Raw genomic sequence first — 15149 nt, forward strand, 5'->3', positions numbered from 1 at the left:
ACCAATAGGTTTAACATTTTCAGGAAGATCTTCAAGAGTCCAGACGGAATTGGAATACATCGATTCCATTTCCAGGTTCATGGCTGCCTAACAACCCTTCCACTTCAACGAAGCTCTCTATTTTTCTGACTAGAACTCGTGGTTTCCTCTTATCGTTGTTCATTGGTAATATTTGGTGATCTTATTACTTTATCTGAGACTATCTCCTCCAGTACAACCTTACTGTGAGGTTCCTCCAATCACTTCATTTCTTAGTCACCAAATTGGTCCCAATTTCTCCAACTAACATTAAATGCCAAAATCTACCAAGGCCATAGAAGGAAATTTTCTTGATTTCTTTGATCATCTTCCCTTAGTTAGGTCAATCTACAAAATCCCTAATTTACCCCTCTTGATCAAAATTCTAAGCTCAATTAGTTGGGGAATGTTCTAGATTAATTCTAATTATCATTTAGCTAAATTAATGATACTAAATGACTATTATATCCCTTGACCAAACCCTACCATATCTCTTTAGGGTTTTAGTCATATGTTTCCAGCAAAAGACAATTAAACAAATATAATCGCTTATATTATAATCTTAACCATCCATAAAACTAATGGAGCTATCCCCCGACGCTTAGCTTATTAGAAAATAAGACAATTAGTTAGCTTATCTTAAACGTTACTTTGTTTATAAAACCTTAGGTATCAATATCTTCTTTAAGATGAGAGTTCTAAGATGGTCATAAACAAAATTTTTACCTAAGTCTCCCATTAATTAATAAAAGTATGTTTGTAAAGGAAATTATTTACTAAGGTTTGATATTTGGTAAAAATAGGACTTTGGACCCTTTTCAATTTCCTAATATTCCAAACAAATTTTTATGGATATACTAATTAAAATTTAAAGGGCTAACCACTCTAAAATAATTTTATTTCCAATCAATTAAAATCATAAATAAATATCTTAATTTTTATAAAGTATTTTGGGTGTAAAAAGGTTACCAATCAGGGTTTATTCTCACCATCCAAATTCCAGTTTTTGTTCACTATTCTTAAAAATTCATAACCCTAGATGTACATCTTGGATATCAATGAAACTTTCTAGAACTTAAATTTAATATGTTAATAACATCTTTGTAAAATTTAAAGTCAAAATAACAAGTTTTTCTTATAGAAATAATTTTCTAAAAAATATTGTTCAAATATGCAGTGACAAAATAGTTTTACATATCAATTTTTAAAATCCATAACAAATTCATTTCTAAATATTTTTGAGTATTTCAGCCCATTAATCTACAGATCCTAAATAACATTATAGTGTCAAGAAAATCCAGAAAAATACTTGTTTTGGCTGTGCTTGACACGTTGGAGTCAAGCCATAAATCTGTAAAAACCAAAATTTGTCCATAGCCTAAAGGAACTTTGGATTCCTTAACCCTAATGTTTTCTACCCTTCATGCATGCATCTAACTCACCATGATATCCACAAATATAGTTTACAACAGCCAAAGTCCAGAAAGAAAACTTACATGCAACCAGATTTACTTATACAATACTTTATTCCCTAAAAATCACAATAATTTACCTTTAATGGGTTTCTAGGCTTGTGGACAAGCTTATTACTTTTTGATCCTTTATAGAACCTTGATGTAACTTTAAAAATCTCAATCATAACCCAATATCAAATTAGAGTCTAAACTAGGGAGGATATGTACAAAAAGTCAGGTTTACAAACTCTAGAGTGCTAACCTTTCTCTTGGCCTTCAACAACTTTGCATGCACCAAGAGTCAAGGGCTCAACCTATTGGAGAAGAAAGGAGAGGAAAAATCTACATACCCTTTGTTTGCTGTTTTTCAATCCTAGCTTCAAGAAGCTTCAATGGAGGCTCTTTCTTTCTTGAGAGAGAGAGAGAGGGATACATGAAAAATAAAGAAGAAAATAGGAAAGAGATGCTCTGATTTTTGCTGAGTGATATTGAAAATATGAAAGGGAGGAAGAGTGTAAGGGTCAGGTAAAGAGAAGAAAGAGAGAAGGTGAGGCGTGACTTTGACATTTCTCACATCACACTTGATTGGTTTACTACATACACTTACACACTCAAACTTCCATAAACGCACCATATAGCTAGCCACCCCATGCAATGTTCCCGCCATTTTAATTTTAAAAATAATTAGAAGTAAAGCTAAAACCACTTTTATTCAAAACCTAAACCATTAGCTTAAATGGTATTTCCTAAAAGTCAAAGCTTGCATGTATCACTAATTCATGTTTTGACCTTAGTTTCTTTACATTATACTAATTCATGTTTTGATACATAAAGCATGGAGATAAAGACCTTACATATGAACTACGTATTAAAAAAAGGATAAAGGTATGGCTCTTTCTCTCTCTCCTCTACCGTCCCTAACCCTCAACCTCACAACTCCCTTCCATGAAAACATCTTAGCCCTAAGACTTACATCCATGCAAACACCTTGAGCACACCTCTCTCACTTACATCCTTCTTTCAACCTTCCTGTTACACTATGTCATTACTTCTCTCCCTCCTTCATTCCCCTTACTCATTTGTTCCCTCATTACCCTCTTTCTCCATTGACTTATCTTTTCTATGTGGTCCCCTGCTTTTCCTAGTTAGAATCATGGATGACTCTTTGGTTATCCCACATTCTGAGGCTACTTTTGAATCGACACCTAACTCCTTGACCACTACTAACTTCTCAAAGCTTCATGCAATGGGTAAGATTATATCTCCAAAAGTTCCATACCTAAAGGTGGTGCGCAACATACTCTCCATAGCTTGGAATATAATAGATTTTGTTGGTATTGCCCAATGTGGTCTGCCTCTAACTAACATCTTCAACTTTACCTTTGAGCATGAGGTCGACAAAAAGTGGGTTCTTGACAGACGCCCTTGGTGTATTAATGGTGAGTATCTCATTATTAAAGAATGGAAAGCTGACTGCTCTTCCTCAGAAGACTACTTTCATACAACTTATTTTTGGGCACAAATCCATAGCTTACCAAGTGAGTATATCATTCCCATTAATGATAAATCATTGTGCGAAATGATGGGGAATATAGTTAGCATTGATTACAATGGGAATGGTCTACCTAATTGGGCCAAGAGACTGGGCATTAATGTTGAATTGATTATTAGTGAGCCTTTTTTTCCTGGCTTCTTTCTGAAGATCAAACAAGGAAAATCAATATGGATTCAAATCAAGTATGAGAGATTTGATGCCTTCTGCTTTCACCGCGGGAAGTTGGATCACAAGAAGTCCAATTGCACCTTGACACACCCTCTGCATATCGCCCCCTGATGGCAATCCTGTCCAACTCTATGGACCTTGGTTACGTGCTCAGTCAAAAGTCTGACACTGCTTTGCTTCCATTGATACCAACAGATCATATTTGCCATTCATCAACACACCTTCTCCTAATCATTTCAAACTTGGACAACAACCGGTCCCGGAGGAGGTGCCACTAGCGATCGAAGGAGATACCTCACAAGATGTGCAAATTGTTCAGGGATGGCCTGTACCTAGGAAAGTGGCCAGAGCGGTCAAAAAAGCAAGGTCCCTTTTGGTGAATAACCCTCCAACACATCAAAGGGTGCGCAAAAAAACTTTGCCCAAAATAACCATTAAACCAATTCTTAAACCATCAAATGAATCCCACAACATTTCAAATTCTAACCTAAGCACAAGGCCCAACCCTCTGAAGCCCAACTACTCAAGCGAGCCCACCAAAAGACAACCTTTCCAACACGCAGCCTGACCCAATTATTGACACCCTTCCCCATCATTCCGTAACCACCTACTCTCACAACCCACTTTTCCATGAACCACCTCGACCCTTTCTACCTCCAACTACAAGAAAAAAATGTAAACTTGACTCTTTACGCTCACTTGAGTCATCTGCAAAACAACCTAAACATTTGCACACCCATAATTCACCCTAAGAGACATCCACCACTGCCAATGTCTGCAATGTATTATTGGCCCAAGAAACCTAGAACTTTTCTTCGGTGCAACCACCGCCACCTTCACTTGTCCCAACTCGGCTCACTGCTTGGAGGGCCAGAGCACGATTCAAACCTATAGTCATTCTCGTGATCCAAGTATATGATGTTATTACCCCTGTCAACTCCGTTGACTCCCCTGTGGAGAGTGGATTTGTTCCACCTCCACAGGAGCCATGATAGCCTTATCATGGAACTATCAAGGGTCGGGTCGTGCCTTAGCAGTTCAGGAACTAAACACCTTGATGCAATCCCATAACCCCAATTGCATCTTTCTGGCAGAAATCAAAATCCGTCCAGAAATTGCAGAAAAAATCTTTAAAAAATCCCATTTCTATTACATTATTTATGTTCCCCATATTGGCTCTACAAGTGGCATTATATTTGCTTGGAAATCTAGAGTCAACTTTGTAACTATATGAGTCAATGGGAATACCATTACAAGATTCATATACTCGAATCCACTCCCTCACCCCTGTATACTTTCAATGATGTATGGAACCTCGGTTCTCAGACAAAAGAATGCCTATTGGAATAAGTTTGGCACTATTGCTAGACGTGTGGGAGGGCCTTGGTTTATTATGGGAGATCTCAATGTCATTACAACGCAAGAGGATCGTATTGGTTCAGGAGGAGTTGATCCTTACCTTACTCAAGCTCAAGACTTCTTTAATGATCCCCTTCTTAACTCTCTTGTCACTCATGGTGGCAGTTTCACTTGGGACAATCACCGTGAAGGTAATGCTAGGGTTCGGTCCAGACTTGATAGAGGTGTTGCGAACCCTCAGTGGAACACTCTTTTTCAACATGTTAAGATCATATCCAAGCCTACTATCACTTTTGATCATAAACCAATCATTCACAACACATCTGTTCACTCTAGGCCTAGCCGATCTTTCAAATTTGAAGCTATGTGGTGCCGTAACCCAAGAAGCCATCTAGGAATTAATCATGCCTAGAATTCCTACACGCATACAACTCCAACAACAAGATTCTTCAAGAGAATGGATGTAACTCGGGTGGCTCTACTAAAATGGAACTATGCCAAATTTGTTCAGCTAAGGCTCCTCCAAAGAAGCTGAGCTCAATGCCATCCAGAAAAACTATGCTATTAGCTCTTGGAAACTGAGAAAAACACAAGGAATGAGCTAGAGAAGCTGTATACTAGATCAAAAATCTATTGGAGGCGAGAATAGAAAGAATAAAAGAGGGTGACCGATGTTCAAAATGATTTTCTCTCTCTTCAATCATTCGAAGAAGACGAAACTTTATTGAGTTGATCAAAACAAATGATGGCAACTGGATCTCCCCACCTACTCAAATTGGTAAGGAATTCCTTAACCACTTATTGCAAATTTATAATGAACCAACCTTTCATACTCCCTATAACCTAAGGGATCTGTTTAAAAAAATTAACAATGCTTCTGAGCGGAATCTCCATTAAAATATGCTTTTATATGACCATGTATTTTTTTTTATAAAAAAGTTGAGAATATCTTTAGAAATTAATAAAACCATTCTTGGTTGTTGCATGTAATCTCAGCCAGGATAGCTTTAACATTTATCTCCCCTAAGATATCATACAATAGAGCCCCATTTGCAACATTATGAGGAACAAGACGATTCCTCTAGTCAAGGTATTATGGAGGAATAGCAAGGTCGAGGAAGTGACCTGGGAGCTTGAGTTAGCTATGCGGGATCAATATCCCCAGTTATTCAGGTAAATTTCGAGGACGAAATTCTCAGTAGGAGGGGATAGTTGTAATGACCCAAAAATGCTAATAGGGTTTAGAACCTGTATTAGCGTGCTAGGAGTGAATAATTGGATATGTATGTGATTATGTGGTTTAAATGCGTGACTATGTGGCATGCATGATTTATATGATTCTGTGAATATATTATATGCATGTTTATGAGTATTAGATATGCATGTGGGCTCTTTACTGTTTATAAGGGCATATTTGTAATTTTGGTCCGTTAAGGGCATAAATGTGATTATATGTGATAAATGGTTGAGACCACATTATTATGTGGATATATTTGCAGTAGACGGCTCGAGACGATCCTAGTGAGCAGATTAGCGAAATAGTCACAACAGGGTTTGACACTCGATTCAGAGTGAGCCTAGGGGTATTTTAGAAACTTAGAATATATTTTGGGGTTTATTGAGTAATGTATAAGTATTTGGTAATTAGTTGGGCATGACGGAGTCAACTGGAAATTGGTAGGATGACTCGAGGATTAGCAGGAAACGAGGGGCGGAATGACCATTTTACCCCTAGAGACAATTAGAGGGCTGGGGAAAAGCTTAGGGGCGATTTTGTAACGACCCCAAATTCGCTAATAAGGCTTAAGGGCCTTGATTAGTGTTCCTGGAGGGCATATTGGGATTTATGTGTGACTTTATTGAGTAAAATGCATGGTTATGATTAAAGCATGTTATATGACTATTTGACTATTTGAGATGCATGACTATGTGTATTAGTATGCATGTAGGCCCTGATTGTGTTGGAAGGGCATAATTGTAATTTTGGCCCTTTTGGGCATAACTGTATTGATATGTACTGATTGTTGAGACCACATTGTGATGTGGATGTATCTGTGATTTGTGACTCGAGACGATCCCAGAGAGAGCAGATTAGCGAAAAAGTCCAGGCGGGAATTTATACCCGGCTCGGAGCGAGCCTGGGGGTATAAACAGGAATTTAGAGAATATATTGAGATTAATTTTGATAATGATGAATACATATTTGGTGATTTATCAGGTATTGGGAAGCAACGGGAAAATATTAGAGACACTTGAGGAATTAGCGGGAATTGGGTAAAATGACTAAAATGGCCCTACATGGACAAAAGGGTTTAGAATTAATAGGGAGGGCATTTTGGTCAATTGGCTTCTTAGAGATAGATTAAATGAGGCTTTATATAGTGAGTGGGATTGTTAGAGAGTGGGAGAAATCTGAAGGAAAAGAAAGAGAAAAGAAGAAAAAAAAGAAAAGAGAGAAAAACAGAGGGTTTTCCTAAAAGGGGTGGTTTGAGGATTCTAGCACCATTTCTCTTCAAATTTCTTGGGGCAAAGCTCAGACGAGAGCTAGGATAGGCTGAGCATCAAGGATCCTAAGCTAGGCTTGAAGATTTGGCAAGGGATTAGCAAGATCACATCAATGTTTGAGGTAAGTTTTTAGAGTTTTCAGTTTTGGGTTTTGACTGGTTTGGGCTGTGTATCTAAGCTGGATTGATGGGAATCTTAGGGGATTTCTGGGCAAGCTTTGAGAAGAGCAAGCTAAGGAGGTCTAGGAGTTGAATCAAAGTCGAAATTGCATCAACGGTATGAATTCTAAGCCTTTAACTTGATGTTTGACTGAATTTCTGGGTTTAGGGTTCATCTATGGTGAATCTTGAGTTTGGGATGCATGAGCTTGGGTTTTGAGATTTGGGGATGCTTGGGATGAGTGGAGAGTGTTTATAAGCTTGATTTTGAGTTTTGTGAAGATTTGGGGAAGTTTGGGTTGAGATTGGCTCAAAGAAATCGCAGAAAAAGAAAACTGGTGTTGCCTGCCTACAACTAGCGCTACAGCGCTAGTCTTTGGGTGCTGTAGCGCTAGGCCCTGTTTCTGGGTGGTGCGGTTCTGCTTGTAGCACTCTCATTTGAGCGCTGTAGCACTACCCTGTTCCCAGAAAGGGGTTTTTGGGTTATTTTTAAGGGATTTTGACCTAGGGTTCGGGGTTCGATTCCACCATCTTGTTTTGTGGATCTAGGACTTCTCGGGGGGCTCGAGATTGGTCCCGAGGCTAGGTTTTCGGACTTGAGGTTCGGTGATGACTTTGACCTATGGCTGTGTTTAGGTGTGCGCTAGGGCTCGAGTGGGATCGTGCTCAAGGAGTCAAGTGATGAAAGCTATCAAATTGACAGGTAAGAAAACTATAGCACCCGTAGGACAGGGCATGAGCCCATGGTGTGATTGTAGGGCACGACCCTATATTGTATTACATGTTAGGGTGCAGACTTAATTGAATTAATATCAGGGCACGACCCTATATTGCATTATATGTTAGGGTGCAGACTTGATTGGATTGATATCAGGGCACGACCCTATATTGCATTACATGTTAGGGTGCAGACTTGATTGAATTGATATATGTTTGAATGTTATTTGAGCTATACTATTTGTGATTATAGTAAGAATGTATGGCAACAGAGCCGGGAACGGCAACGGAGCCGGGGACAGCAAAAGAGCCGAAACGGCAAGGAGCCGAGAATGGCAAGGAGCCGAGAACGGTGAAGGACCGAGAACGGCAGCTGGGCCGGAAGTAACACTTAGCACGCGAAGTGCTTGTAGATAGGGTGGGACCCCAATGGATACAGGGGATATCCTTACGGTGAGGACCGAGACCCCAGGCTTTGGTAAGGCCTCTGGGACGGCATGGCCGTGTTTGTTTAGTCTAATGGAATACTTGTTTATTTGTGGATTATCTGATATGTTAACTATATAAATCGCATATGTTATGTACTGTATGAGTTTTATTGCTGGGCTTCGGCTCACAGGTGCTCTGTGTTGCAGGTAAGGGCAAAGATTGAGTCAACCAGCCATGAGTACGGAGAGCGTGAAGCGAAGCGTACATGTTTGGCTTGCTCGACTGCTTTGGTTGGGGGTTTATTTGAGAAATGGCTGTAATAATCCGTGATTTTAATAATTAATCGACTGTAAATTTATTTTAAGTTGTAAATAGTTTTCAAACCTTATTTTGGGATCCCAGATGTTAAATACTAGAAGTTTTCAATGAAACAACGCATTTTTAAAGATTACAGCCTTAACTTTTGCTTAGTCACACTTTTGTTTTAAAAACCTCGGTTAGCGAGTTCATTGCACATTTTTCGTTTTAAAACCCACCTCGTAACGGCTCTAAGGAAGTAGGGCGTTAGAAATTTGGTCTTTGTTTAAGCAAGGGATACTCAGAAATTTTAGGGAAATACCAGAATGTAGTGGAACCCATTTGATATCTCTCACTCCCTCACAAACATTCTCTATTTCCCTCTATAGAACTCAAGGAAAAATTATGAAATTTGAAGGAGAAAAGCCAAGGATTCAAGCTGGGAATTGAACCGAAGATAGCTAGGAAATTAAAGCTAGGATTAATCCAAGTGCTTGTTGAGGATTTAAACTACAAACCGAGGTAAGGTTTCAAAGTTCTAACTACTGAATTCTACTGAACTGCTATTACAGTTTAGAGGTTGCATGAATTCTAGGCTATGATTGATTATGGGTGTTTGGTGGGTGCAAATGAATTACTTATAGATTGGATATGATGTTTAGGTTATAGGGATAAGAATTCTGGGTTCAATTATGAGTTTTGCTGAAGGTTTGGGCTGAATATTAAGCCTTAGACTCGAGGGAAACGCTGGAAAAGGGTGGTATTTTTGGGTTTGGGGGCTCGGGTTGCGGCCCTGTTCTTCAGGCATCGCAACCTGCATGCTTGAAGAGGCTGGGGCGCCTCTGTTTCGCCAAGAACGCTGCGACCCAGGGGGGTGCAAGTCGCGGCCCGTGTCCTCCAGCAAGAAGGGCCTGGCCTCTATTTAAGGGGTGGTCCACGACCCTTAAGGGAAAGTCACGACCCTAAATGGGAAATTAAGGGAAACCAAGGTTTTAGGCTTGGGGATTCAAACCTAAGCGCTCGGGACAAATTCTACTACTCTGTTTAGTAGAATTCGAGGTCTCGGAGGCTAGTATTTGTTTTCAAAACATTTATTTGGATTAGAGATTGATAATTACCCATTGTTATTGTGACTAGGATTATCGTTAAGGCTCATGACTGAGGATCGTGCTCGGGACCGCTTTTTACTTATCGCTTGGGATTCAAGGTAAGAAAATAGCACCCATGTGGTTGTGAACTGGATTGAGTTTCCCTGTAATTGAACGTATGTATTTTGTAATTATATGGTTAATATGAAAGTACGGACTAAGGGTGTCGAGGCTAATGATAAGCGTACTAAACGCAGCTTGGCCTAAGCGAGCCGAAATCAGCTAGGTAAACAGAGGGCTCGGCCTAAAGGCGCCGACACCTAAACATTTGTATTACTGATTGAGATGTATGCTTGAGAATACATGTTTACCGATGTTTAGCTTAATGCTTGTACTCTGCTGAATAATTTAATTAATTGGATTAAAGTTGATTGAATGCTACTACTGTTATATGTGTTTGTTGTTTATGTTTTCTTCTTGGGCCTTGGCTCATGGGTGCTATGTGGTGCAGGTAAAGGCAAATGAAAACTAGACCAACCATGAGTTGGAGAGCTCTAGAGGCAGAGTGTACATCATCAGCTGCTTGACTGCCACGGCCGAGGGGAGTTACAGGAATAGAGCTCTAAATTGTATTTTGCCGTTAGACTGTCTTTTATTGTATCAACTTTTGAGAGTTGTATTTACTACATAAACCCTGTTTTGGGGATCCCATGTATCAAACATTTGTTTTAATGAAAATTAACCGTTTATGATCAAAATCTTTTAACCCTAACCTGTTAGTTGACTTTAGAATCACATTTATGTTCAAACGACTTGATTAGCAAGTCTTGCACTATTTTAAACACATAGTGTAACGGTCTTGGTTTTCCAGGGCATTACACATGCGCTTTTCATATATTGAAACTGTGGAAAAATTCGTTTGAAGTCATGCAAAAACTCGCTAGAGAAGTTTTATGGAGGAAGCTTGGTTTTAAGTGGGATTGTTTATGAGCCCTCTAGACGGACCTGAGAATTGAATATTTTAAAAAAGACTAGACTTGTTGAGGCGAGGGCACAAACCCTTCTAGTCTTCTTTAGAAATTATCTAGTGAAGTTAAGTTGTTAACTGGAAGATGAGCACTTTCGTTGTGTATTTTTTTAAAAAAGTGACAACTGAATTATCTGTGTTGGAATTATGTGATGAATGAGCTTAACAATTCTCTTTATAATAGTTATCTTGACAAGAAATCAGCCAAGGAGCTTTGAGAGTCTTTAGACCATATGTATAAAACTGAGGATGCTGGTGCCAAGAAATTTATCATCAGCCGCTTTCTAGACTTTAAAATGGTGGACTCCAAAACTGTGATAAGCCAAGTTCAAGTATTTTAGGTCATCTTGCATGAGATCCACGCTGAAGGAATGACTTGAAGTGAGAGCTTCCAAGTGGCATGCATTATTGAGAAACTGCTACCTTCATGGAGGGACTTTAAAAATTACCTTAAGCACAATCGAAAAGAAATGAGAATTGAGGATCTCATTGTCAGTTTTCTGATCGAAGATGACAATATGAGCTATGAGTGGAAGTTTACTGCCTCCTCTGTGGCCAAAGCTAGTGTGTTGGAGGATGGTTAAGGTTTCATGGCCAACATGAACAACAAAGGGAAATGATCCAAGCTAGGACCGAAAGGAAGAATCTCCAAGAAACTAAAGTTTCATGGCAAGTGCTACAACCGTGACAAGCTTGGTCACAAATTTTCTGATTGTAGATTGCCAAAAAAGAATAGAAACAAAGAGACCAACATCATCGATACCATAACTTAAGAAGTTTCTGAAATCAATCTCTTAATAGTGGTGACTAAAGTCAATATGGTGATATCAAACACGAAAGAATGATGGATTTACACTAGGGCAACCCTTTATGTATGCTTTGACAATAAGATGTTTTCCACCTTTGAGCCATTGGAGAAACTTAGACACAAATAAGAAAAAATATTTTTTTTGTAACATGTTATAGTTACTTATAGATTGCAAGAATTTTTATCTTTCATTCATGATGAACGTGCACAAGGGTTTAAGATTTTTTTTCATTTAATTTAATAAATTATTTTTACCAAAACAAAAATGGGAATAGGATAACGAGAATTTAGGAAATTGTTCTTCAAACAATTTTAATACGATAGATCATAAATGTATGCACGAAAAAATAATTAATTCATATAAATTTTATTAACTCATAAAATATCACCAAGCGCCTGTAGCTCAGTGGATAGAGCGTCTGTTTCCTAAGCAGAAGGTCGTAGGTTCGACCCCTACCTGGCGCGTGTTCGTTTCTCTCACCTTTTGTTTTTAACTTCACTCTTAATAGGGATTTATTACCAAGTTATAAGATATTAATCTATTTTTATATAAATTTAATTTTCTAGATATTTTTATAATTTATTATTCATTGTTAATTAATTAACCAAAAACTTTACACTCTTATATATTAATAAAAATTAATTTTTAAACAAAATAAAATAAATATAAACTAAACAAACAAACGTGTTGCTACCACATAACATTATTATACATTATACAAATGTGAATAAGAGCAGCTTGTCATCCTGATTTAGTCTTTTCTTATAATCTATAAGAGCTCATTTGTCATCTTTTTTTTTTTTTGTCATTTTTTATATCCAAGAAACATAAATAGGAAAACTAGTAGAAGTTGTTTGGTAACACTTAAAAAAAATAGTTTTTTATTTAATTAATTAAATATAAAATAAAACACTATTTTTATTTATTATTTCAAAATTTTTTAATTAAAATTCATTAATTTTTTAAAATAAAATTTTTTCACATTCAATTTTTTTTTAAACTATTTCGACTTTTTTGTTTTTTTTCTTCTCTTCTTCAAATTAACATTTAATTTTATATTGTTAAACAAAAATAAAAATAAAAGTTATCAAACGTATTTATTATTTTTTGTTTTTAAAAATAAAAAACAAAAATAGTTACCAAACATATTTTTATTTTTTAAAATTAAAGAAACAAAAATAAAAATTTGTGTTTAAAAAATTCAAAAACAAAATTTTTACCAAACACAACTTAAATGAAATATCTTTAGAGATAAAAAGTGGTTTGCCTTCATTAAGTTTTATTATTTTAGTATATAATTCAACATATTTATCCTATGTAACACCCTGATTTCCTAGGCGAGATAACTTACTAAATTTTATACTGTTAAAGTAAATTACCATTTAAAAAGAATATTTCAAGAAAATAAAAATATTTACTAATTTTCTTTAAAATTCAACGTAAATGGTACTCCTTTATAAAACATGCAGAGTTTGGGTACCCAATGTTTATAAGTCAAAACAACATTTTATGCAATTATAAACAAAGCTAAAATAGTGAAAATACATGACTTAAATTAAAAGTTCAGAGCAATGTATGAAAACTAATTAAAACCAAAACAAAGCCATGCAACCCCCCCGACCCACAGATTAGTTGTTCAAGATATGCACGTCCGACCGAGCCCTTCCAACTCATCGCCTCTAACAAAATTACCCCTTTGTTTTTACCTGCAACACAAAGTACACGTGAGCTAATGCCCAGTAAGAAAAGCTACGTAGGACACTGGAATTCCGTTTTTAGTAATTACCAAATTAATTAAACCATGTGAATTAGTTAAAGTGCAGAATGGTAATTAAATGTTAAAACATATTTCAGTTCTGTCGGGACAGAATCCAAACTTGTCACGACAGCAACTAAACTGTAGAGTCCAAGAACTTTACTTAGCTAATTATTTAGTAGTATTATAGTATGTATAGTATTATCTTTGTAACTGTGGATTTTTGGTTCAGACCGGGAATTATTTGGACACTCATAGTAGTACTTATAGATTTTCTAAGTTTAACCTATAGTTTAAGAATATTAATTTTAACCTAAGGTTTGATTATATGACTGATATTAAGGATAATATTTATTATACTATAAGGTTTAGATAAGGACCAATAGGATTTTAAGCACATGTTATGAATGGGTGATTAAGGATTAAGTATTTTGAGGATTTAATTTAATAAGGGTAAAAGTTTGAATGCTATAAGGTCAGTCAGCAGCTTTGAATACGTTGAGGGCTTAGTCAAGGCTGTTTACTCCATTCAAACTTAGCTAAAAATGTGTAATTTCGTGTTTAATTAATCAGCGTGTGCCGATATATCGCAGCTATAGGGGGCGATATATCGCAGCACATAGATACGGAAAACACGAGACGATGCACGACTGCCTCGGGCATACTGGCCCAGGCGATATATCGCCTCCTTCAGTATGTTTTGAAAGTTTTTGAATTCTTTTTCCATTCAGCCATTCAACCTCTTGATAAGTCCAACATCTTTTTGAACGAGTCTTCAGCCTCTGCTGAACGATTATTCAAATTATTTTCACCTAAAAAACTATTATTTTTATTCAAGTAAAATCAAGATCCTTTCATTCCTAAACTCTATAAATAGGACCTAGTACCCAGCCATTATTCATCTTTTGCTCTAAGTTCAGAGGCTGCAAGTGCTAAGTGAGTGTGAGAGTGTAAACACCTGGTTTGGGGAAATCATAAGCTTGATCCTCATAAGCTTATCAAACACTTTGGGAAGTAAGGTTCTATAGTATTTCAGTTTGTGGTGTAGATTGGTCTTACAAGTCTTTAAGGTAATCCAAAACTCTAGTTCATTGGTTTTATGTTATTTTCTTTCTCATAGTCTTCTACTCAGTCCTCTAACCTCATTCTTATTTTGGTTAGGAAATCTAAGTTCTTGAGCACATAAGTTTCGGTAAGTATGTTTCTCAATGGTTTAGTCTTCCCATTCCTTTTCATCTCTTTTTCTTCATTAGACTCACTCTTTTTCATAATGGTTATTAGGAGTGTTCCAAAGTCCCAACACTGTCCACATATTCCGGTAACTTTGGTAAGGAAAATAGGATAGAATCTATATGTTATATGCTTGTGTTATCTTATGTTTTATGTTATGAAATATGTTATGAATATGTATGTTGTAGGCTTGGGCATATGACCCATATGACTAACAAGACCCCAAATAGATTATGGGCATATGACCTACTTAGCTAGTAGGACCCTACTAATCTCATGGGCATATGACTTGTTTAGTCTATGGGACCCCAAGTAATAATGGCCATTATAGTAGGTGTATGTATTAGTGTTATGTTATGTCTTTATGTTTATTATGAAATTTATGTATGTGAAGTATGTGTTAGATTTTTCCTTGCTGGGCATTAGGCTCATTCCTTTTTGTTTAAATGTGCAGGAAAATAGCTATTAGTGGCGGTAAGGTTCGTGGATGCTTGGAGATTGTGTATCGATGATGAATGGAGTCAAGGAGTCGAGAGTTCGATTTCAAGGATGTAGTAATTTGTTTATGGTCTTTATATG

At 36.9% G+C, this 15149-nt stretch overlaps 1 protein-coding gene and 1 non-coding gene across 2 annotated transcripts; both read left to right on the plus strand.

The window, feature by feature from the left end:
* Positions 1–2625: 2625 nt before the first annotated feature.
* On the plus strand, positions 2626–3306 carry LOC133825498 (uncharacterized). Its single transcript, XM_062258429.1, has one exon. It carries the CDS (start codon positions 2626–2628, stop codon positions 3304–3306), a length of 681 nt encoding a protein of 226 aa, XP_062114413.1.
* An 8669-nt stretch (positions 3307–11975) lies between these two features.
* TRNAR-CCU (transfer RNA arginine (anticodon CCU)) lies at positions 11976–12048 on the plus strand. Its single transcript has one exon. It is a non-coding gene; the product is annotated as a tRNA-Arg (tRNA).
* The last annotated feature ends 3101 nt before the right edge of the window (positions 12049–15149 follow it).

This window comes from Humulus lupulus, chromosome 3 (assembly GCF_963169125.1).
Source record: "Humulus lupulus chromosome 3, drHumLupu1.1, whole genome shotgun sequence".
Taxonomy (NCBI): domain Eukaryota; kingdom Viridiplantae; phylum Streptophyta; class Magnoliopsida; order Rosales; family Cannabaceae; genus Humulus; species Humulus lupulus.